The following is a 25,868-nucleotide window of genomic DNA, read 5'->3' as shown; positions in this document are numbered from 1 at the left end:
TACTCTTCTCATTCCTTCTTTTGCTATTCATCCCTTGTAATCATCAAACTATATGGTTCTCCTCCAGTTTCCTGCCTTATTGACATGCCCCAGGTTCTACCTTTCAGAAACAATAGGGCTGCCATCCTTCAGTTGATTCCATGATGGCCTCCAAAACCAGAAATTCAACACTTTCATTAAGTAACAACTCAAAGTAATTTTGCCTCACCAAATAGCCGTGTTTTGACAGTCTTTCAATGACTTCCCAAAATGCAATTAATGTTATAAACTTCTATAAAGAGATGGGATCACTTTTTGCCTCAAAATATGTGCAACTGCCAACTTCCAAATTTGTTTATTTCCCTCTTTGAGAATTTATTCGCATTTTCTTGAAATTTACTCATTATCAGAGCAGATGCAATTCATCTCTATCTAAAATTCAACTAGAAAATTTCCTATAAAATTACTATAAATAAATAACTGGATACAAACAGCAAGTGGCTAACACCCCCCTCCCCTTTTTTCAGTAAAACAGATTGTTCAGAGATTCGCTTTCTAAGTAAGTGGAATAATCAGCCAGTTCTGCAGTCAGAAATACATACTGAAGAAATGCAAAGCAAAATATAGTGGGGACTGCAAAGACCTTTTTATTTGTTTTCTAAACAAAGGAAATTAAATAGAAATCACTGAGAGAAATCCAGTATCTTTGAAATTTGCATCTGTGTACCCAGTGGTGAGTACAAATATTTGAGTCAATAAAGGTAATCTTACTTGAGAGAGAATTGGCTTATATCCAAAGGAATATAATGAAGAGGAAAAGTAAGAAATATGGATTAAAAGTATGTAAACAGGGCCTAACAGTGAACCATTTAATAAGCAGAAGGTGTTTTGTAAAAGAAATTTTTGCAGTTCCTTGATCCTAGTCTGATCCTAATGAGCTCCTTCCCTGAAATATACCAGAATATTTCAGGGTGGAAACTTGGCCATGGTCACACTAACTTTTCATGTATCTCTTTCCAAGTCTCTCTGTCTTTTACTGCCAACAAGTGAAAAATGTATCAGGGAGGAGGCATTTCTGCAGTTGTTCTCTTAGGATGATTTTCCTACTGATTTTTGGAGCTACAAAATAGGAAAATGCAGTGGAGGGGGAGAAACATAGCAAAAAACCCCAAACTGCTAAAACCAAAGAACCACAAAACCCAAGAGAAAGAAATGCCTGGTCCCTACAACTGCCCAGGCTGGAAGACTGAGAAAGCAGCTTTTTTACTCATGAAAAGATTAACAGTAAAAATTATGCCTTCATTATTAATATAACTTTATTATAAGATGTCCTAAAAAATGGAGATTCAAGATTTTGCTATTGTCCTTCCAAAGTACTGCAATCTTGTCCCAAGAAGTAAACCAAATAGAAAACAGAATTGTTTCAGAATATATGTCACCATTCAGTCTCCTCCTTGGGACAGTAACATGTGTTTAAAAGCTTTAAGCAATGATTGTAATGTAGTCTTTCATCCAATATTTGGAATAACCAGAAATCCAGACTAATTTCAGCTATTTTAATAACAGCCTTTTCTGTGAACAAGATTTGATGATTACATATTTTGAGCAGCTGGAGTCATAGTGCTTAGAATATTAGGAAAAAAAAAAAACCAAACGAGAAAAAGTCTTAAGAAATCTTGCATCAATTCAATCACATTACAGCGAAATTATTTTACTTATTTGGGAATTGTGAATTTCTTTGAAGACCACAGATGTGGTCTTATTGGACTTTGGGTTTAGGGCATTAAAAAGGCAGCTCTACTGGTGCCATATGTTTATAGTCAAACCCAATAGCTTAAGCTATTTTGTCGTCTGTATTTAATTGGTCATTATTATGTTCAAACACATCATTAATATTTGAGCCAAAACTAATAATTTTTATTGAAAAAATCTAAAAACAGCACTGAAAAAAGTGACTTCAGATCATATGAATCAACTATATTCTTTAAATTTCACTTCAAAAATACATTGAATAGTTTGAGGTCCTTTAAATGTCACCCTATGGTGACTTTTTTATTGGCATCTGCTCACTTGGCAAGCATGTTAAGCACTGAACCAATGAATGAAGTACTCCCCAGCTGTGAGTTTGAGTGCGTAAAATCATCTAATTCTTCCTCTCAGAACCTAGGAGATTCATAGTTCAGTGGAAAGTGATGCAAAATGACCTTCTGGTATATCTGTAATTTATATTGTTAGCATCTCAATGACACAACTTTGTCCTTGAATTAGAAAATCAAACCAGAAGTTAATAGTTATACACCTAATGCTCACCTCTCTTCTTAAAAAAAAATCTTAGGCTGCAAGCTCCAGCTATTCTATGGAAAGCCTGTAGCACAGTAATCCATGTATACTTGAAATTATAACAAAAATACATATTCACTATCTATCAGGTATGTCTGATAGATAATATTTTACCATTGGACCATTCCTATTAAAAAAAAAATTAGTCAGTATTATTGTTCTGTTTTTAAATACAATGAAAAATAAAAATATTTGGCACAACCTTGTTAAAACTAGCAAAATATTCTTCAAAAGAATAAATTCTTTCATTAAAGGATAAATAATTTCACAGTTCTTATATTTAACTTAAATACCTGTGCTACAACTATTTTTATACCAAATAATGAAAATATTAATGTTTTAAATAGCAGTTTTAGGTACATATATTGTCTATTCTAGAGAAGAGAATACCTAATACTCACTAAAGTTCCTCCCAAAAACTCACATAAAATTATTTCCAGCATATAATTAATCCTGCCTTTCATTTTCCCTTTTCATAAATCCATTAGGTATTCATTCTGAAGACAAACTAGAGGGCATGGCTTCCTGTACCTGTAGAAAACCAACATAATGCAGTCCATCACCTCAAATTCTTCTTGTGTCCAACAACACTTAATAATAGGACATTATTAGACATTTTGTTCACCTCCACCATTAGGTTGACATTTTGTTCACCTCCACCTCACCATTTGAGGGTGAGGAATCACTAATAGCTTGAATTTGAATCAACCAATCCCCAGGCACTAAATGATTGCTCCCTGAAATGTATCAGAAATTGCCAGCTTTACAACATATGCATACGATAAAATCATGAAGTTCTGTGTGTGCAATGGGACTGCAGGATGGATGGAGATCACATATGCAATGTTCTCTGATTCATTTAATCCTTCGTTAATGCCAGAGGAAATATGATAAAATAAGGCTTTGTTGTTTCTTTTAAATTACAAATAAATGATGTTCTTTCAAAAATTGCAGATAGATGTTTTAGATGGGTTGAATCACACCATGGGAATTTGTATCTCTATTTGTTGATTAGAGCAAGGATCTGAATGGCTTCGATAAGTTATCTAATTAGGTGTATAACTAAAACAAGAGGAAATGTATTCCAGCATAGGATTCAATTGCATGTATACACACCTATTTGCTTTGCCTGCAAGCCTAAAACTGCACTTCTAGACATTCACAGATTTAAATCATACCCATTTGGATTATACAGATTAAAACACAAATCCCGTTGCTGCATCCAACTCCAAAAGTCCAGAATTTACATTTATGGATGAAGACTCTTTTTTTTCATTAAGATTTTCATGTCCATTTAGTATGTAGAAGATAGACTTCAAAGCTTTTTATTTCTGGCTCAACACCACTACATTCTTTTCTTGCTAAATTGTGCAGAATACAATGAGTCAGATTCTACCAATTTACTGTATTCATTATATAGCTATACAGTTTTCTTACTTTAAGGAAGAAATGAACCATTACTTTGTATGGTTAATTTTATGCATTGTAAATTTCAGAAAAATTGTCCGTTTATCATATTTAATCAAAGTAATAGTGGAAAATAAATTCATACTCAGTCATTCAATGCACATTGAATGAACATGGAGAATATTCAATTTCTATTATGGTAGGAGGGTGCATTAATTTATTTCAAGCACAATGAACACAATCTACACATTTTTCTGGCCCTAATCAGCCTGACTCCATGCTTAACCCTCTTCAGTTCTCTTCATTAACTCTCAAAATTAAATTTGAAAAAGAGTCAAATGAAAAGACATATACCTATCATGTTACATCCACTCAGAGAATTTTCAAATTCAAACAATATTCTGGCAATGAGTTAAATTAACATAAAGCAGCATTTACACCAATGTGAACGCTTCCATACTGAAACACTCACTTTCATTCATTCATTAAAAATAATTACTTCAGCAATTGTAATTAAATATTACATATAAATATTATCTTTATTAAGCTTATTATCTCTGGGATGAAAAGTACTTCTGTGCTTGGCTGATATCCTTTGCGCAATGATCTCTCAGTGCTGGCCAGGTTTTCTAAAGTCTATCATGGATGAAACTCCTGCTAATGTACTTTTGAATGAAACTTAATTAGCTGACTGGAGAAAACTGAAGAAAAGGACTACTACAAATTTTTTAAAGCTGAGCTCTTGAAGTTTAGCTTCAAGAATTTACTAAGAATCATCCTAGTCTAACTAGTACAAGATCCTTGAAACTGCAGTATCAGAATGGTGGTAAGAGAAATTACAACATGGCAACAGAGATAATAGAATACCAAGAAAAAAGGATGAGGTGTGAATTTTCTATCAAGTATTGGTATTACTTATACAGAAGGTACTTCTTCCTATTGTTCACAATAAATATTTGTATGTACACCCTCAGTATTCCATGATGATCACTCTATACTTTAGAAAGCTGAGAAAACAACCAGAAAACTGAATTACTCAACTAAATTTGATTTCATTAAATTTCTGGATTAACTGATAAATGTTTTTAAAATATTTTTAGTTTTTATATGAAGTGCCCTGTGATAGTCAGTTTTTATGTTTTAATGCAAAAATTTTGCAAACAAATACAAAAATATAGATTATTTTTTTCTTTAAAAATAGTTTTATGGTTACATGAAAAAAGAGAAAATAAATAAATGGTCTCTTTTCTTGGAAGTCATTTTGATTTGAAGTAATTTTCTTTTTGGGAAGGAAAGGTGAGGTGAGCTGACTTGTTCTTATAAAATATAGGGTGCAAGCTGGATCGCTGTCTCTTTCTTCTGAAATTAGTGTCTTGAACCTTTACACAGTTGGACACTCAAGCTTTTGGAGCAGTCTTTGTGGCTTCACTCCATCTTGTTGACAAGTAATCATTGTTTGAACAGTGCAGTCCCGCAGCTTTGAAGTGTTTGCTTGTATAAAAAGAGGGTAGGAGCAGAATCAGATTCCTGCCTATGGCGACATTTTGATATTTTAGAAAATATTCATTCATTTCTATCTCCCTTTCAGTAAACTATTGCTTAATTCAATAATTGTTTAGTTTATGCTTAAAAATATTGATGCAAGTTATTTAGCCAGACATTTCCATCCATTTTTACCTAAGATGGAGATTTAAACCCTCCACATTTAAAAAATGGCAGTCCATATGCATCTGCCACATTTCTTAAATTATATTAAGATGTACACAGCAGTGATGATGGATTCAAGTTACTAAAATGCTTTTACTGTAGATGTACATCTGTAGATGTACAGATGTTTGACTCTAATTCAGATAAGTATTATCATAAATAGAATTTTGGTTCTCATTCCATCTTGATGTGAGGTTGTCATTTGGCACATTCTGCCACTTATGATCTGTCCTTGCCTACCTTTTTCTTTCCAAATGTAATGTGAGTTTGTAATCAAATCAAACTACTGAAATAACTTTACTGTGACACGACTGTTAAGGGGTCTAACAGTTGTAGATGCAGTGAGCTGTCTAACAGAAAGCCTATGTTGACACCACTGTTTGATCAGTGTGTATCTTCACGGGCAGACTAAAATCTGTACATTTACCTTCCAGTAACTGGTAAAAAATTATTCCTTCAAGGACATTATTAATAATAACAATAATCCCAAAGTTCAGCTGTTTGGTTCTACTTCTTTCTTTCCTTTGTTGCTAATATGGAATAACTCATGTCTGTCTCTTAGAAATTCAAGACAAGACATAAGCAAAAGCTGAAAATGACATAAATGTGTCTGCGAATATAAGCCAGTTATTCAGGAAAATAAGAGAATAGTGGAATTAAATTTCCCTGTTTACAGCAAGCAAACTGGATCTACGTTCATTGCCATAATTCTAAGAAGTCTTATTCCAAAATATCATTCTTATCAATAAAATTCTTGGTATTTTCTATTATATTTTCATGTAGATGTAAATCAAATGTTTCCATGGAAACTATACATTTTCCCTATTAATGTTTCAGCTTTTAGGTGAGAAAAGATAGCTCTGCTTACATTTCATAATTTTTGATGGCAACTGAGAAAACATATTTATTTTGTGGTAGCGTAGCTCAAAGCCACACTTACATACCTTACCATGAATGTTCAATCTGTCTTTTTACTCTAACAAAAAGGAAAGCCATTTGCTGAGGCCAGCTGATATAAAATCGATTTTACTGTTAAAAATATTAATTTAAAAAGAAGCATAGATGACACCATTATACAGAGCAGAGCATAAAATTTAGATCATGTCCATCAGGGAAAAATAACTAAAATCTCAAACATCTGCATTTTAATTGTGACCAAAGCTGTATTTCAGGACTGAACAATTAACAGTCATTACACCACTTTAAATATCAGTAGGAGAGTGTCAAATAAGAAGCTGAATTTTCCATGTTTACAGAAGATTTTGCCTGTGGCACACTGTGTGCTTTTGTGAATCATTTATCTTGTAGCTTAAACCTGTCATGGTATGAAATATTGCAGCTGTGATTCTGCATGACAGAATAATGAAACACTGGGAAAAAGTCCACATTGAAATGACTTTTCCACAGAATTTTTGACTTGAGAACCCAAGAAGCTGCAGATGAAATAGGTTTTCTTTTCAGTCCATCAAAAACTAATCCAGGCCTATGAGTTCCCTTCTACACACTGAATATATTATTACATTGTTTGTGGGTTTTGTCTCTATTGACCAGGTTTTCACTTTTGTTTTTTTCTCTAACTGTTCTTTGTTTTAAGTTCTCATATACTGTATTGGATGCCAAAACCAGTTCTTGAAGAGTTTCCATTCAGCAAATATTTGATTGCTGTATTTCACTTTGAAGATTGGAGCCACAGAGAAGCTGACAGATTTGTCGCTGTTTTCTTTAGGAAAATTAAATTATCATATGTCAGCAGCTTTGCTGGAGTACCCCTTTGTAGCAATGCATCTGAACAACTTAGACTGCCTTGTGCGCCAGCCATACTGCTAGTAGTTCTTCTTAGCAGAGCCCTCTGGAATGCATCAAGTTTACAAAGACATAAACTGTTCTAAAATAAGAAAGAAGAGGCTGAGAAACAGAATATCAAGACCACAAGAACTTGATAACAGGGAGTTGTGAGGCACCTGGACTGTAACCAATCCCATACTCTGAAGAGTTTCTGCAGAATGCGTGGACAGGATAGAGGCATCAGTCAAGAAAGGTGTGATCAGCGTGTGCAGTAGTTGTAGAATCTATAAATAAGTGCATAATGTAAACAGGAAATGGCTTCTGCTCAATCATACTGGTTAGCCACACAGGAGTCCTGGTTTCCCACACCCCTTCATTCTCATGAAGATTATTTTGACTCTTTTTTGTCTCAAGTAATCTCTGTCAAATCTACACGATGTGATGCATATTACCAAGTGAATTAAATATGAAATCTTACGTCTTTTTCCACAAAGGTCAGATTTTTTTGTGACCATTTGTCAGTGAGTGATCCCTACATACCAACAATTGCAAGTGAAGACTCTTAATGCAATATCTTCTATCAGGACCCAAAACAACAGAGTTAACAGAAAAAAAGATTCTACTTACTAAAATTGATCTGAAAGACCTCAGCATTGCAATTTTATGGCTATTCTTCTCTGAACTTAAATATATTTTGATGAGTGAGAGGTAAAAGCTATTAGATAAAACACATTCATTACTCATACTGTAAAATTTCAGACTGAGACAAATAATTACACTGAATGTAAAAAAATTCAGTTAAATCAATTGTCAAAATTTGCTCTTCCTAATGGTTTTTGCTGGAATAATTTTATTAAAGACAGTTTGCAGAAAGAGCCCAGGTAAGGAAAAAATCTGTATTAATAACTTACAAAAAAAATTGCACATCACTGTCCAATTCAAAGAAACATTCAGATTTTAAAATGTAAGCTTCTGGGTGTGAGGAATACTGCTTATTCTATATGAGCATCATTGGAAAAAAACAGCTAAAACAGAAATATATGTTTTGGCACTTGCTTCAATGTGTCATGTCATCCCCATTTTGAGTGGTTACTGCCAGATACCTTTTTTACCTTTCTCTTTCAATAGACTTTTGTGTTCTGCATTCACAAAAGTGGATCAAATATCATCTATGATATATTCTACATGTACCTGAACTAATTGTCAAAATACACTATTTAAATACAAAAAAAAAAAAAAAATAAAGGTTTATCCCAAAGTAGAACAGACAAAAGGCTTAGGCATTCTATGACATTTATATTCCACAATATGACAATGAATCCTTATATGCTAAGGTTATGCATATTTAAGAATTTTTATTTGCATCAGCATTGTTTTGTCTAATCACTGTGAAACAGTTAAACAGAATTCCTTAATACTGTTACTATCTTGCTTAGTGTGTAAGAGAACAAGTATTTCTCAAACTATTCCAAATAAATAACTATGCAGAGCAGTGGGATTTTTTTGCATTTCCATGTGCTGTTTTTGGAAATCTGGTTTGTTTCTGGAAATCACAAAACTACACATTTTGAATCCATTATTGTAGTTATTTTAAGGCTTTACATGTTGACATCTGTTTCAAAAACTGAGCACCACTATAATGATATTCAATGAGTAACTTCAGATTTGATGGAAATGGGAGGATATAAACTTTTCAGTTTATCTAGAAATGATTAGATGTGTCAAAATCCATGCTTCTAATAGCTAGAAATAAACCAAAAATTGTGCACATCTGGTTAATTTTTTCTTAATATTTTTGGAATAAGGAGAAATTGGCATGACTTTGGAAGCAATACTTTTAAAAATCTATTTATTTTGTAGTAGTCTATGCACCTCTACACTATACCCAAGAATAAGCTAATTGGATATTAAGGGAGTTCAGATATCGTGAGTATGGCAGATGGACACACAGCAGCTGACGCATTGTCTTTAATTTGGCTAAGATGTTTGCAGAATCAACATGAAGGAAGGTTAAGAAATCCCCATCCCCATCCCCAGGTACCTGTTATTTGATAAACTGAAATGTGAGCTGGGGGTCATAATGAAGTCCTGATTTTCCAAGCATGAAACCACAGCATGGATATTTAAAGCTTAAATGATTCTCAATATGTGGCATACTGATTACCAAGAAGTCAAAGTGAACAAAAAACCCATCAGCAGGTACCACAGACAACAAAATGAGATAGAATAATTCATAAATCCAGGGAGGCAAACTGTCTTTGTATGGGACAGAAGACACCATTAAAATATTTGTCTAGTCAACAGAAAAGTGTTAGTATGGAGATGGAGTTTTGATGGAGGATCAGAGAATCTACAAAACCCGAGCAGAAACCTGCTGCTCTAATTTCCTTTGTCAACAAAGACTATGCCATTGCCTCATGATGCAGAGAAACCAAGGGTTATAAGAGCAATGCTACCAAATATTTAAGATAAAAATTTCTTCCCCTGCTTACATGGACTTACTGGAGCTATGCTTCACTTTCTAGAGCATAGGCACATGACCCTGGGTGAAAAGAAACATGAAGTGGTAGCACAAATATATTTGGTTAGCATCACAGTAGTATTCTAAGTTACAGGGTAGTTATCACAGTGAGACAAAAATACTGAACACTAATTTCAAGAGATAAATGCCAACAAAAGTGTTTTGAGAAAATAATGCACTATAAAATGATAAAAGTGGTAATAGAAGTATCAGCTTAAAACAGCTTATACGCATTAATAATTTTATGTAAACGCAAGCATACAAATCATCCAGGATTGTTGAAAGTATCCAAGCAATAAAAAGATATTAATGAGACCAGACTTACTTACCAAATTCCTTAGGAACAGTGATAGAGTAAATACAGTTGTGACCAATGCTATAATTCTTGGGGTAGTTTGGTGATAATACAGTCCCTTCAGAACCTGTTGATCGGCTTCCACAGGGTGCTAGAAAGTGAAGATAATTGGTTTTTAAAAATGTAATATCATTAAAAAATCAGTTTAAATTGTGTTACAAAGCAGAGTGACGCAGAGTCCCCAGGCAGGCGCATTTGTTGTATGTTGGTATATGATATTACAGGAAATTTTATTACCCTTCTAAACTGGATTAAATTTGTACATCCTGTGACATACGGAGTATGTGCAATTTTCTCATATATCAAATGAGAATTGATGGCACTCTAAAGATTTCCAGATCGATTGTTTTTTCTTTAAAATTTATAAACCTTCTTAATAAAAGTAATGATGTCATTTATATGCAGTATGGTATTATTTACAGCATACAAAACTATTATTCATTCCTATGATGCTTTATACGATGTTAAGAGCATAGATTACACAGCCCTTCTACACACTAGTAAATTCTTATCATGCCAATACACTCACCATCCAAAATAATGTACAACTACAACTAATGATATAAGAAAGTCAGGTTTTCTTCACTGAACATGATGTACCACTTACTTATATCTCAATTATTTATAACTTTATATATAAAAAGTTATGAGCACATACTTTTCTTTATCACAGAAACATCATGTTTATGCTGCCACAGCCATAATACTTGATCAAATAGAAGATAGATACAAATGCTTTTTATCACAACAATGTATTTTTCTAAGGTTTATTACAAAACTTGGTATTTGGCATTATTCAAAAATGTCAAGTAAGAAACAGCTATTTAGTTTTTTGTTTTTTTTCATAAGATATATAGGTGCATATATATTATTCAATGTTAGTGGTTTCCTATGTCTATTACCTGCTTGTCACAGAGACTTTGTAATTTAGGGTTTTAATTTAGATTTAACCCTAATCTATTTTCTAGACTATGGCAGCTCTTCAGAATATTTTTTCTCTTTGTTAAAACTCTTTTTAATGAGTTTAGTGTTAACTTATCTATTTAAAAAAAATTATTTCCTGTTAAGACATGAATTTATAAATGAAGTAGTACTCAATGTTTAATTTACTAAACATATCTGGGGTTTTTTTTGTGGCATTTTCTCAAAATATTAATACTTCATGAATTATATTAAATAAGGAAAAGATGGTTTTCTTACTACTATTCCAGAAGACTTTATTTCAATACTTGTCATACTAAAATCAAGACAATTATTAGAGTCGTTACAAATAACATATTTTAACACTACTTTTAGTTAGTTCACTCAAAATGTTTGGTGGAGTATACCATGAAAACAACAACATCTTTAAAATGTAGCAAGTTAAGGCCCCAGCAATTTGAGAACAGGTTTATGCAATTTGCATTAGCATGGATTCCTTTCCTATGGTGTAACTTCAGAGTTTTGTGGGCTGTGTACCTGAAACAGGAGCAGATGGCACCTATTGCTCCAGTTTGAATACAGATTTGGAAATTATTTAATGGATTGCTGTGAAAGTCACGGTATTTGAAATTTGTCAACAGAAGGGTTGTGGCTTCTGCTTGAGCATATGTGTATGCATGAGGCAGATGAGGCACGTGCACGCACATGTCCAGATATACTGGAGCTCAGTAAATCCATCAGGAACCAGACCAAGATGAGCTCTTGGTGAGGCTCAGGACAGGGATGGGCACACACCCTGACACACAGAGTAAGCACTGACTTCCACATGTACATGGAATATTGCCCTCTGTGGCTAAAAGAGTAATTCTCAGCGCCTTCCATCAATCCACCACCATGTGAAATGTTAGAATTCATAATCTCTTGTGAAAACACATTTAGATAATAGAATTACTGGGACTTTTTCCAAGAAGCAGTAATTGTCTTGGCCAAGGCTCATTTGCAGACACTTATTTACAATGAGTTACTGGAAAAACACAAAGTAAGAAACATTCACTATTTAAATGTGGCAAATATTTGTGACAAAATCAGATCTGTTTACCAGCTTGGAAGTACTCAAGATTTTCTATTCCAGATTTTGGATTAAACAGAAGTGAATATGGAAGAATATAAGCCACAAAAGCATTACAATAAGAAAAATAAGACTAAAAAAAATAATTTATCCCTAACTCCATGTCCCTCTTTACTGTTTGTCAATTGAATGATTAAGCTACAATCACCAGTACCACGGTCCCACTCTTGCATTCACATAATTATTACACCTTCTTAATCAGCAGAAATAATATGCAAATTTAGGGTAAAACTACAATTCCACTAAAGTCAATGGCGTTGACACAAAAAGGAACATAATTTCACCCTTAATGAAACTTCAAGTCTTTGTACATAAAGGCAGTACTTTAAAAATAAAATAAGAAATTAAGAGCTAAATACAGTCCTCAGCATATTGTGGACCTTTACTCTTAAAGAAAAATAATTTTTATGTACTCTGTTTCTTTCCTATTCTTACAGGTTCTGCAATTAATAAAGGCATTATCTTAATTGTAAAAAAGGGTTCTTACACTAGTATGCTTAAATCAGAGCAAAATATGTTTACCAATATACAGATCTAGACAAAATATGTCATGATAAGTGTCAAGATAATATTATGACAGCTGATACAAAAAATTCACTAATTTTTTTGAGAAAGTCAATATATTTATTGAAAAGTGCTTACAGATATCTAGATGTCATTAAACCCAACAATTTTTTGCAAATTAAGAAAAAAACTATCCAGCATCTTCAAAAATCGGAGAGTTCTCATTAGTACTGAATTATGGTTAAAATGACTTCCAAGTCTCTAAAAGGTGAATATATATCCAATTTCTTTTACAGTTGATAATTAAAATGTTTATATGACACTTTGTATGAAACATCTAAACATTCTTCCCACACGCTGAATTCCATGAAAATAACATACATCTGTACTGGACTTAAATGATCATATATATGTTCACACAAGAGGAGCTGGCATATTCACACAAGGGGAGTGGACACACACTACTAGTCTAAGCAGGATTTCCAGTGAGAATCTTTTAGGTACAAGGTCTTTCAACAACACTTGACTTCAGCCTTTGTTACAATGGACTCAGTACAAACCAGAGTTAGACATGAACCATTTGTCACTCTGGCATATGCAATATACAGTCAGCAGTAAGAATTTAATACTTGTGTTAAGCATTTCTTTCCTTGAATTTCTTTCCTTGGTCTTCTCATTCTGGATTTTTTTTTTTCACTCAGCCCTTTCTGAGTTTATTTTTCCCCTTATTATATCCCTTCTTTTCCAGCTGCTTCTGTAATGACTCTTATCTTCACAATAATTCACATTCCTGCGTCTCAAAAACAACTAGTCTAAAGGGAAGTTTGTTCAAGATGTAAGCATCCAGTTGACCTTTACAAGCTGAGAAAATGTTAAATTTTGTAAATCATTAGGTAGTGAACAATTAAACTCTTATAGCAGCCAGACGGTCCTTCAAGACTTTTCTGAATGTGTCAGGGAGGGGGAAGAGACTTGCTTGGTATTTTAGTAAGCTGAGAGAGCTCACTGACTGTATTTCCTTCCTTGCATTTTGGGAAATGCTTTATCTAAAATTTCAAAAAGTTTCAAGAAGAAGATATTTTACCCTGACCTACACTAAACATTAATGCTCAGAAATCAAAGATGGACATGAAACCATAGCTAAGGTGAATTGAAAACATTAAGTTGATGCAAACATATATTTTTGCCTCCAACAAACAGCTAGCATCAAGTTGTTTGGATAGATGTAAAAGTTCCATTGCTACAATGCTATCCATTGACTTTCACTAATGCCTAATTCAGCTAAGTAGGTCTTACTGTGTTGGTTTCAGTTTTATAGTGCAAGGATTTGTTTAGTATCCTTATGAATAGAAAGTCAAAGACTTATAAATTGTGAAAATCAACTTGTCTAATTATTATGGTCTGCATTGAAAAGTCTAGCTATAATAATAATCTAGCAAACCCATCTCACCCACAAATATAAATTGTTAAAACAAACAAAAAATGCAACAAATACTGAGAACCATTCCCCTGAATGTAAAACATCCTGCAGAACAAAATAATGCAACCAATCAACCAACAGCAAAAAAAACCCTTCAGGAGGCAACTGATATTTTCTAATGCAATTCTCCAATAGTATTTCATTATTTTTTAATAATGTTTGCTTAGACTCTGAAATAATGTACTCCTTTATGTATTTATTTATGATCTAGCTTATTCTAGTTTATTCACCAAAATTTTATGCAGTATGCTGTCCTTGTCCTGCTTTCCAGGGTCAGCAATGGAGCACTAGGGGGAGAGCAAGGGACTTGACTCTGTTAAAAATGTGATAAAGATCAGTGTGTTGATGCATTTCTCCCTATTTCCTTAAAACATTTTTAGCATTAATGGTAAAAAGTTGCTGTGTGTACTGAACCTAATGTTATCTTGTCTTGTAAAACAACATCCCCTGTAGCCCTTGACAAATCTTATCACAAAAGCAATAGAGTATCACCCATTCTGTATGTAAATTGGCAAGCATTTAATCTGGAAGATTACCCACCTTGATCATTGGTATTTATTTACCTTTGTCAAAGAACTACATCCTACCTCATTATGGCAGTGTGTTAGTAAATAGAGAATGCAATATAAAATGCATTACCATCACAACGATATCTTTTCTCAAATTTCAGTAGTTGTAAAAGAAATGTAGTTGAAAACCACAGAGGGAAAATCACCCAGCAGAACAATAGGTTCTCGTTATCGATGCCTAACTACTGCTATAAAGTCAAATTTTCTGCGCCTCCAGCTAAACAGTACAATGTTAAGAGCCCCAGTCATGTGCTTATTGCTCATATGTTTTTCATCAGGCCTTTGCAGTTTAACCAAAAGAAAGAATGCACAAGGTGAAAGTTGAGTAATAAAAAAGTGAAGAATGGACTACCTAAGCATGAGGATCAACTTCAAATCTCGTAATTTTCTTTTAAAAATGAATATTTTGCTATCAAGGGTTTTTTTTTAATGCAGCTTGAAGTTTTAAATTCCTACTCTTGCTTTCAGATCACTACTTTCTAGCTCCTACAGCTAAGATCTAATATAATTTAATTGTATTTGCAGATTTAAGTGCCATGTTGCACTATCCATTTTTAAGCAGCATTTCTCAATGGAATCAATGGGGAACACTGCTTAAAAATGAATGGCACAATATGGCTTTATATCATGCAGATAAATTTGATTACATAGCTACAAATAAAATCAAAAAATAAGAGCAACTGTGCATGCAGTCTGGAAAAGGAAGGAAAAATGCCTTGAAGTACTGGTGATGGGATACTGTCTTTTTATCTAATGGGTCACTGCATCAAAATCCAGTCTAAAAAGTTCTCAGATGAATTGAATACCTAGTATTCAATTCATCTAAATGAGTATACTCAGAAAAAAAATTACTTAGTGACATGATTTATGTTTATAAAATTTAATATATTATTGTGGTTTAACCCCAGCTGGAAAATAAATACCACACAGTCCTGCTTGCTCATCTTGCTCATCTCCCCTTGCAGGGGGAGTGAGAGAATTGAAAGGGTAAAACTGGAAATTGTAAAGAGAAGGAAAATAAAATAGGAATGTAACCTACGAAAGCCAAGTAACAGTGATGAAAACACTTGTTCACCATCAAGCAACCAATACCTTGCTAGTTGCTCATCAGTGACCCCAGGCCAACCTTCCCCCTGTATTATTGCTGAACATGATGCCGTAAGGCACGGAATGTCCCTTTGGTGATTTGGGATCAGCTGTCCCAGCTGCGCTGCCTCCCAGCTCCGCGTGCCCCTCCAGGCTGTTCACTGGTGGGATGGTAAGAGGAGCACCAAAGGCTTTGACTCTATGTAAACACTGCTCAGCAGTAATGAAAACCCCCTGGTATTATCAAACCAGCAAAAATCCAGGTCCTACTAGCTACTGTGAGGAAAATGAATTATATAAAGCTGGGGACGGAGTGGCTGGACAGTGCTCAGGTGGAAAGGGACCTGGGGGTGCTGGTTGACAGTCGATTGAATATGAGCCAGCAGTGTGCCCAGGTGGCCAAGAGGGCCAATGGCATCCTGGCCAGTATCAGGAACGGTGTGGCCAGCAGGAGCAGGGAGGTCATTCTTCCCCTGTACTCGGCACTGGTGAGGCCTCACTTGGAGTATTGTATCCAGTTCTGGGCCCCTCACTTTAGGAGGGACGTTGAGATGCTTGAGTGTGTCCAGAGGAGAGCAACGAGGCTGGTGAGGGGCTTGGAGCACAAGCCATATGAAGAACGACTGAGGGAGCTGGGGTTGTTCAGCCTGGAGAAAAGGAGACTCAGAGGTGACCTCATCACTCTCTACAACTTCCTGAAGGGTGGCTGTGGTGAGCTGGGGGTCGGTCTCTTTCTCCGGGCGACAACAGATAGAACAAGAGGACACAGTCTCAAGCTGCGTCAAGGGAGATGCAAGTTAGAATTAAGAAGGAAGTATTTTACAGAAAGAGTGGTCAGATACTGGAATCATCTACCAAGTGAGGTGGCGGAGTCATCATCCCTCGAAGAGTTCAAAAAAAGACTGGATGTGGCACTTGCTGCCATGATCTAGTTGAATTGTTAGAACATGGGTTGGACTTGATGATCTTATAGGTCTCTTCCAGCCTTGAATTTCTGTGATTCTGTGATTCTGTGATATACTAGCCCAGACTTCCACATATATTAAATCATTGGATGCTCTTTTTCCTAGTCTTATGTAATAAAATATCATTCTATTTATCCTTTGTAGCCCAATTACAAGATTTTCAGTTGCAATGATTTCTTGTAGTGGTCGTAGGTAAAAAGAAAACAAATACAGAGACTGAGATATCACCTTATAGATACAAAATAGTTTTAATGCAAAAGATATTGTAACATATAAAAATGGTAGATATTTATCCTAAAGTTCTAAATTACAGATATATTTATTGTGGATATCAGTCTGTAAATTTGAAGCTGATGAAGGACCTAAAGCTGCTTTTAAAAAACAATGAATATGTAAATGACAATCTGATAAAAAAATGTATGTTTTAATTGCGACTTGGAAAAGCAGAAATACATTAGAAATAAAAAGACACTAAAAAATACAGAGAGAGAGAGACAGTGCAACATCATAATGCTTAAAAGCAGTATGAAAGAAGAAAACAAAGAATATAGATTTCCATACTGTAGTCTTTTCAGTCTTCACAACAGAATTCAACTATGCAATCAAAACTGATGTAAAAAATGAGAAAGAAACTGAGGCTAGTATATGTAAAAGTATTTGATTGTAATTAGTTAAAACAGGCCAGCAGAAGCTGGCAATTTAGAAATTTACTAAAGCAGGCCCTGAATCATTAACAGTAAATGAGGAAATCATGGCATTATTTAAAAGAAAACAAACAAAACCCCCAAAACAAAACAATAATGAAAAAGAAAAACCAAACCCAAACTAAAAAACCCCAAACAGAGAAATTCTAAGTAGCAACTTGAAAAGTATCAGCAATTGTAGAAACACAAGATCAGAAGCAGCTAGCAACTGTTGCAGAAAAACCTAAAAGATCAAATCCAGATTTTGAGTTTCAATAAAACATTGTTATAGAGAAAGATATATGTAAGCTAGGCTTTAATGTAGACATAGAAGGTAACATTTCTGTTCCATTTAAGAGCACTGAAGTTTCAATAAGAACATCACATCAATTTTTTGCCATTAACATTAAAAACCAACATTTTCATATTAGCGCAAAGCTTTGAAATACTAGGGGGGGTTTAGTCTTTAAAATGAGAATGAGAACGTGGGCAGTCTGGTCACTTTTTGAATATGTGGTAAATTGACATAAAGATTAGAGTAATGATTGCCAGCAATTCTAGTATAATAAAATAATTTTATATATTCTCATAAATATTTTTGGGATGTTATTAAATTATTGTGTGATTCCTGGAAGAGAGAGAGATATAAATATCTGTCACAATGGATTAAGGATATAAAAATAGAAAAGAGATAGTACTTATTATAATTGGTTATGGATCTATGCATAGTAATTGATTCTAAGATGACAAGGAAGTTTGTCTGATATTTTTGGTGCTGGCAGTGCTAAACCCACAAATCAACTGCTATAGCATGATGGGTTATTTAATATTTTCAAGAAGAGAAATTCATTAAGAAAAAAGATTATGAGTAAAAAAGTACAAAATGGGAGAACACCTAACAGCAATTCCTAAAAAAAATCCCTGAGAACCTACAGCTATTTTCAAAGTTTTCTAAAGTATGTATAATCAGTAAAATTTGTCTTGTAAGGATAAAATCAAAGAGATTAGAATCTGTGTAGTGGATAATTAGCAGAGAAACACAATTAGATACAGTTTGAGAAGTACATTTCAAGAGGAAAGTGCCTCTTTCTTTTAAATAAAGAGAAGCAGCAGAAAATTTAGCAGTGCCTTTGATGTTAATACATAAAGTTTATATAAATACATAAAATGCAACTAAACACAATATCAAATTATTTCTATGAAAATTTATTTAACAGTTCATCAACTTTTACCACCAAAGCCAAATAAGCCAAATAACTTTTTATCTTCAGTTTCTGTTTCTTGAAATCTTTTAAACAAAACTAGATGTTTTTCTGAAGATACAAAAAGCAGATTTTATACAGCTGATTATGAGATGCACTTCTATATTCAGGGGAAATCTAACTTTAGAAACAATGTTTGCTCTCAATTTAATGATTAAATATAAATATCAGTTCTATTCAGTTTTTCTGTAAGGAACTATGGTGCACAGAGTTTTCAAAAATTCCATATAGTTTTCTCAATTGCTGAAATCATGTGTTGCTTAAAATTCATTTACTAAATTTACTCATTTTAGCCAAGTGTAAGAAAGTATGAAATTATTTTTTTTTTAAAATAGAAACTGAGATGTAGCAGAAGGTCAAAATCCTACATTGTTTTTTGTTGTAGAATGGGTTCACATCTGATAGGTCTTTCATAATATTGGTTGTTATTCATAAATCCAAAATATTATCAGTTTGCAAAATTATTTCTTCTTTATTTTTTTTTCTATATTTTTTCTGAACAAATGCAATTAGCTGGAAATCAGACATATTTCTGTTTCTGCCCTATCTGACTAAATTTAAGTTCATTTTAGATGAGCAGTAAAGTGAACAAGCATAAATGAAAAATTGTGTGCTCCTACTTCAATTGTCAAAGCCTTAGAGAGAACATTAAAGGAGATTTGAAGAGTCAGATTTCCAATTTTATAATCCAAAATGTAATTCTATATAATGATTCCATTTTTAAATGTCAGGGTATAGCTATACATCATGAATTATTTATTGTCAAGGCCTGTGGAATGTAAATGTCAAAATATTCCATAGCATAATCAGATACCAAATAGGTAACCAAATAAATATGGTTAATATATTAATGGTTAATAACTAAAACTAAAAATAACTAGATTAAAATTAATTTATAGGAAATTTTAAATCCCTGTTTAACAGATGTATTAGTAATTTATGAATTTAAAATAGCTGAATTGCAGAAAATTATTATTCTTAATTCTTCATTTTTCTGCTAATACTGCAAGAAATAGCTTCCTGAATGAAAGCTTTCTTCAACAAGGAGCAGTGGATGAAACTATTTTCCAGTGCAGTATAGTCTTCTAGAATTTCAAGTGATGTTTAATGCATTAATATTTTTGTTCTGAAGGAATTGTGTGCAGATGATGAAAATTTTTTACGTTGCTTGCCCCTAGAACAAGGGGTGGGACCTGACTTCTCCCTGTCTTGCTGTTTGCACGGGAGCTGGAGCTCCTCCTGTTCATGTTTCTCACTGCTCCACTTGATAAAACCAGTAGAATGCTGTGTGATATTTTTCCAGGAGTCTCTCACTGCCCAAGCACTCACTTAATAATGTTGTGTTCTTTCATTTAATGTTTTGTTTTCTTTTGCCAGTAAGATGGTATTAAAGTAGCAGGGTCTGAGAATAAAGCCATCAAATAGGAGAAAACATTTTCTAACAACTTTTGTGCTAGAATAAAGATCTTTGCAGTGAAACACTCTCTGCCTATAATAAATGGAGACGGAATAGGTCTCTGCAGTCAGCCTATGCTTCAGCACTGCTTCATTCCTTTGAAAGAGCACACCAGTGTTATAGTTTCCACAGCTGAAAAAAAGTAACTAAATAAGAGTTTGAACAAGCTTTTCAAGTCAACTGCCTGCAGGAGACTTGACAGGATATTTAAGGAACTGCTGAGGGAAAACGAACAATGATTTTAAAACAATTTAACTGCCAACATACTAAATGAATAAAAAAGAAGAGAAAAGAAAATTGGCAGTCTTCTGGGGAAGACCATTTCAGAGTCTTTCAAGTATATTAAGATAGCAAGAGGAAAAGAGCATTATATGACAGATGTGTAGAAGTAAAAATAAATCAGAGATTAACAAAGCTTAACATATTTTAGCTACAATAGCAGAATTGAGAAATTGGTGCATCAGAAAATATGAATCAAAAATGTGCAAGGATTTATAGATCTCTTCACAAGAAATAATCATCCCTTCCAAGGAGAAACTTCCTTTTTTTTTTCTTTTTGAAGGTCATATAGCGTACTTATTATTTATTTGTTCATCTGTGCACTCTTCATATCTAAATAAGATTTCATTACTTCTTTGGTTTAAGAATAAATTCTATTATATGATGAAGAGCATGATGATGGTTTCTAAGCAGAAGAAACATAAAAAATGTGAGGATGAAAGGTAAATTATGAGCTTTCTCAGAACTCACTAACTTTATAAGTTCATTTCAAACTTCGCAGAACAAAGAATCTACTTATTACTATAGAGCTCATAAGTGATATCAGCCCCTGAATCTTGTTTTGGTGATAGGACTTTGACCATTTTAGGGCTAGGGAGGCTGTAAATTCAAAGGAACTTAGGAGTGAAAAGAGGATGTATCATCTTTGGAAAGAGAGTCAGGTTTTTCAAGAAGTATTTAAGGGGGTGCTAGGATATGTAGGAAAAATACGAGGGAGGCCAAAACTCAGTTTGAACTTAATTTGGCAACTTCTGTAAAGGATAATAAAAAATGTTTTAACAAATATTTTAATGGTGAAAGGAAGGGTAAGAAAAACCTTTGTTCTCTACTGGATGTGGTAGAGAGCTTAGTAACTGCAGATGAGGAGAAGCTGGAAATGCTTAACACCTTCTTTGCCTCAGTCTTTAGTGAGAAGACAGCTTGTCCTCAGGACAACTGTCCTCCTGGGTTGGTAGATGGTGTCAGGGAGCAGAATGATCCCCCTGTTATCCAGGAGGAGGCAGCCAGAGAACTGCTGAGCTGCTTGGATACTTATAGCTATAGACCCAGACGGGATCCATCCCAGGGTGATGAGGGAGCCGGCATATGAGCTTGTGAAGCCACTCTCCATCATTTACCAACAGTCATGGATCACAGGTGAGGTTCCAGAGGACTGGAAGATGGCCAGTGAGATTACCATTCACAAAAAGGGTGGGAAGGAGGATCCTGGTAATTACAGGCCAGTCAGCCTGACCTCAGTACCTGGTAAGGCAATGGAACAGTTTGTACGGAGTGTCATCGTGCAGCACTTACAGGATGGCCAGGGTATCAGACCCAGCCAGCAGGGTTTAGGAGGGGTAGGTCATGTTTGACCAACCTGATCTCCTTTAATGACCAAGTGACCTGCCTGGTGGATGCAGGAAAGGCTGTGGATGTTGTCTGTTTGGACTTTAGCAAGGCCTTTGCCACTGTCTCCCACAGCACACTCCTGGGAAAGCTGCAGCCCACGGCTTGGACAGGAGCACTCTGTGCTGGGTTAGGAACTGGCTGGGCCCAGAGGGTGGTGGTGAGCAGAGCTGCATCCAGCTGGGGCCGGTCAGCAGGGCTGTCCCTCAGGGGTCTGTGCTGGGGCCAGTGCTGTTCAATATTTTTATTGACCACATGGATGAGGGGATTGAGTCTTTCATTAGTAATTTGCAGATGACACTAAGCTGGGAGTGTGTGTCATTCTGTTGGATGGTAGGAGGGCTCTGCAGAGAGACCTGGAATGGGTGGATGAATGGGCAGAGTCCAATAGGATGAAGTTTAATAAATCCAAATGTTGAGTCCTGCATCTTGGCGACAATAACCCCCTGCAACGATATAAGCTGGGGACGGTGTGGCTGGACAGTGCCCAGGCAGAAAGGGACCTGGGGGTGCTGGTCAGCAGCCAACTGGGCATGAGCCAGCAGTGTGCCCTGGTAGCAAAGAAGGCCAATGGCTCCTGGCCTGGGTCAGGAACAGTGTAGTCAGCAGGAGCAGGGAGGTCATCCTTCCCCTGTACTGGCACTGGTGGGGCTGCACCTTGAGTGCTGTGTCCAGCTCTGGCCCCTCAGTTTGGAAGGACGTTGAGAGACTTGAGCGTGTCCAGAGGCGGCAACGAGGCTGGTGAGGGGCTTGGAACACAAACCCTGTGAGGAACAACTGAGGGAGCTGGGGGTGTTTAGCCTGGAGAAAAGGAGACTCAGAGGTGAACTTATCACTCTCTCAAACTTCTTGAAAGGTGGTCATGGTCAGGTGGAGTTGGTCTCTTTCTCCAGGCCACAACTGACAGAATGAGAGGACACAGTCTCAAGCTGTGCCAAGGGAAATATAGGTTGGATATTAGAAAAAAGTTTTTTACAGAAAGGGTGAAAAAGTTTTGGAATGCATTGCCCAGGGAGGTCTTGAAGTCACCATCCCTGGATGTGTTTAAAAAAAGACTGGATGTGGCACTCAGTGCCATGGTTTAGTTGAGGTTTTAGGGCTGGGTTGGGCTCAATGATCTTGAAGGTCTCTTCCAACCTAGTGATTGTGTGATTCTGTAAAGAGTATATTGCCCATTCAAACCCCCTTTATGTTGTTGTATACTGCCTTTATCCAAATGAGTTTTTAAGCACTAGCAGTGAACCACAGCTGGAACAAAGAATCAGCTTTTTCTTGAATCATCTGCAAATGATATTATAATACTAGAATGACACTTGAGGTTTTCAAATTATGATCACTTTGTCTCCAAGTGATTTTAAATATTTTGAGTGTGTGTGCATCAGCAGTTTAAAAGGAAACTGCAGGAACAGTTAATGATTGTAATTTTAAATTTGAGATCTGACAGTTAACGGTAAATTCACTGAGGTCATTGTAATCCTCTCAATCTCAGCTTTCTTTTCCATCACTGTTGTTTAGGTTTGTCATACAGACTTTTAAATTAATTTTAAAGAGACAGAAATTCCCACTTTTCTAACTCACTAAAGCAAAATGAACTAAAGAAAATTAAAAAGAAGGAAGAAAAAAAGACAGAAACAATATAATATCCATAATTAAGGACACATTCAGATTAGAAGTCAATAAAACTAATCAAGAAAGTTAGGAACTGGGACTCCTGAAACACAGGGAGGAAAAGTAGGCTCAGAAAGAACTATAAAATGGAACAATAGTCAAAATAAGCAGTCAATGAACAGCTATGAGCACAAATACCAATTGAAAATACAAAACTAAATAATACATAATTGACATTTAAAACATGCAGAAGACAAAGAAAGAAAAATACACGTGAAACTTTTGTGTCTGGTAAACTTTCACACATGTCACTGGGATCTCTAGGGATCAGCAACTCAGACAATCTTATCTACTACATTTTAGATTGCCAAGTTGAAGAGTCCAGATCTATTTCTCAGTATTGGAAAATTTTTAATTACACTTCTCAAAAATTTAAGATTTTTTATTTTGTTGTAATAAGGACTACATATAAAAACTCCAATTCTATTTTTCCTTGAACTATACGTGCTGAGAAATAGACTCTCCCGTATCTGCAGGCAAGAAGTAAATATGAATTTCATATTATGTTTGTTTACTTTTTGTTAACACTACCTCATCACAGTATATATAATGGGCTAGAGAGGTTGGACTAGGTGACCCACTGTGGTCCCCTCCAACCTTACCCACTCTGTGCTATTGTGATACTTCACAACCAAAATCTAATTGTCATAACATGCCTATACTTAGGGTTATTTCTTATATAAGCATTTTATCTGCACTTAACAGAAGTGAAATTGTTGTACCTTTTACTCTGTGCATTTGACTTTAGATATGATTATACCATATAATTTTGTGATAATGTGAAGTTTGTCATCTCAATTTTATGTGAATTTTTATTGGAACAAAACAACTATTGCACAATTCATAGGCAAAATATGCATGGTATTGTGGGATTCATATTCGCTGAACCTGAGAGAAGCAGTGAGAGAAGCAAAGAATGATAAAAACAATTCTTATCTCATTCGCTGCTCCTGTGTTGTGCTAAAGTAGAATGCAATATGGAAAGTATTTACCCAAAGTGATGGTGCTTTGTTTCCTTGGCCTATCAGGCCAAGTGCATGTCCAGACTGTCAGTAAGCAGACAGTCACGAGATTCTGGGCAGTTGAGTGCAGGTGTGTGCAGAGTTGAGTTCTTGGCAGATTCAGTTTACATGTAATGTAATATAGGGTAATATAATATGGAATAATATAGTATAAGAATTAATTTGCCTTCTGATATCCATGGAGTTCTCCTCATCATTCTTCCTGGAACTGGGCAAAATATCACTGATATGAGATCTTTGTGATAGCCTTCCTTTATTGATTTTTTTCTAGATAACTCAAAACTGGACATCACATCAACAACTTTCAATTCTTACCTTGTAATCAAATATTATCCTAATGCATTCTATTACTTTCCCTTAAAAGATAATATTTTTTCATGGAACACTGCCAAACATCTTTATAAATTCAATTACATGGTAACAACTATATTTTAATTTCATCCATATGCTTGTTGAGTTCTAAGACACCCTAAAAAGATCCACATTCCTCTTCAAAAGTTATATTGATTTTTCTTCAGCTTGTTGAACAATGTGTCTCCTAGTTCTACTTTTTTACTTTTTTTTTTTTTTTTTTTAACTAATCTCTACCAATTTTCTAACTGTGGAAATTGGCCAGCTGCTCATCAAGGAAGATTTCTGACAGGTTCATCACCTCCCACTGCTTCGACAGAAAGGCTAACTTAACCTCAAGGTCAACATTTGTACTTCAAACACTTCATATCTATCTCTTTCACAACTACACAGAAAAGACTGTCTTATCCTAGCAACTTGCTATGCTTCTGTTTATTGATTTTCCTCATTTTAACTCTGTTCCTTCAAGCCAAAGGAATTGCTCCAATGCACTACTTATCCTGTTACCTCAGTAGGGTAACATAAGAAATACAACATAATAGATAATGAATTTTTTTTCTTTCCCCTCAATAACATTGTCTTTGAATTCATTTTTGGCCTTGATCTGTTGTTAACTCTTTAGTAAGGTTTTACTTTTTTAATCTTTGCAAAACTGTATTACTGCTTAAATTAGGTTTTTGGGATTTTTTCCTCAAAACCTTGTTGGCCACATTTTCTACAACCTTCTTTTAAACACTTTCTACTCCACTACCTTCTTCTTAAAACATTTAATTTTCCTGAAATGCATATCCTAATATCTACTAGATCCCTTGACTGTGTTGTTTCATCACCTCTTTCGGAGATACATTCAAATTTTGATTCTGATTGGCAATATGCTAACATGGTGTTTTTACATTACTTCAGATCAACAGTAAATACTTACCTTTTTGCTGTTGTCTTCAAATCTATTTCAACAACCTTCCCTAGTTTAATATTGTTCCCCATACAAAGTAAAAAAAAATAATTTTCCTCTT

At 34.8% G+C, this 25,868-nt stretch overlaps 1 protein-coding gene across 3 annotated transcripts in view; it reads right to left on the bottom strand.

Moving 5' to 3' along the window:
- Positions 1-25,868, bottom strand: part of CSMD3 (CUB and Sushi multiple domains 3) — a 581,587-nt gene that overhangs the window by 130,769 nt on the left and 424,950 nt on the right. For all 3 annotated transcript variants that reach the window (XM_059467476.1, XM_059467484.1, XM_059467493.1), the window contains one exon: positions 10,069-10,185. In XM_059467476.1, coding sequence (XP_059323459.1) covers positions 10,069-10,185 — 117 coding nt within the window. The remainder of the gene's footprint in view (positions 1-10,068; positions 10,186-25,868) is intronic.

This window comes from Ammospiza nelsoni, chromosome 1 (assembly GCF_027579445.1).
Source record: "Ammospiza nelsoni isolate bAmmNel1 chromosome 1, bAmmNel1.pri, whole genome shotgun sequence".
NCBI classification, from domain to species: domain Eukaryota; kingdom Metazoa; phylum Chordata; class Aves; order Passeriformes; family Passerellidae; genus Ammospiza; species Ammospiza nelsoni.
The sequence above is the reverse complement of the archived record's forward strand: the minus strand, read 5'-3'. Positions and strand labels throughout refer to the sequence as shown.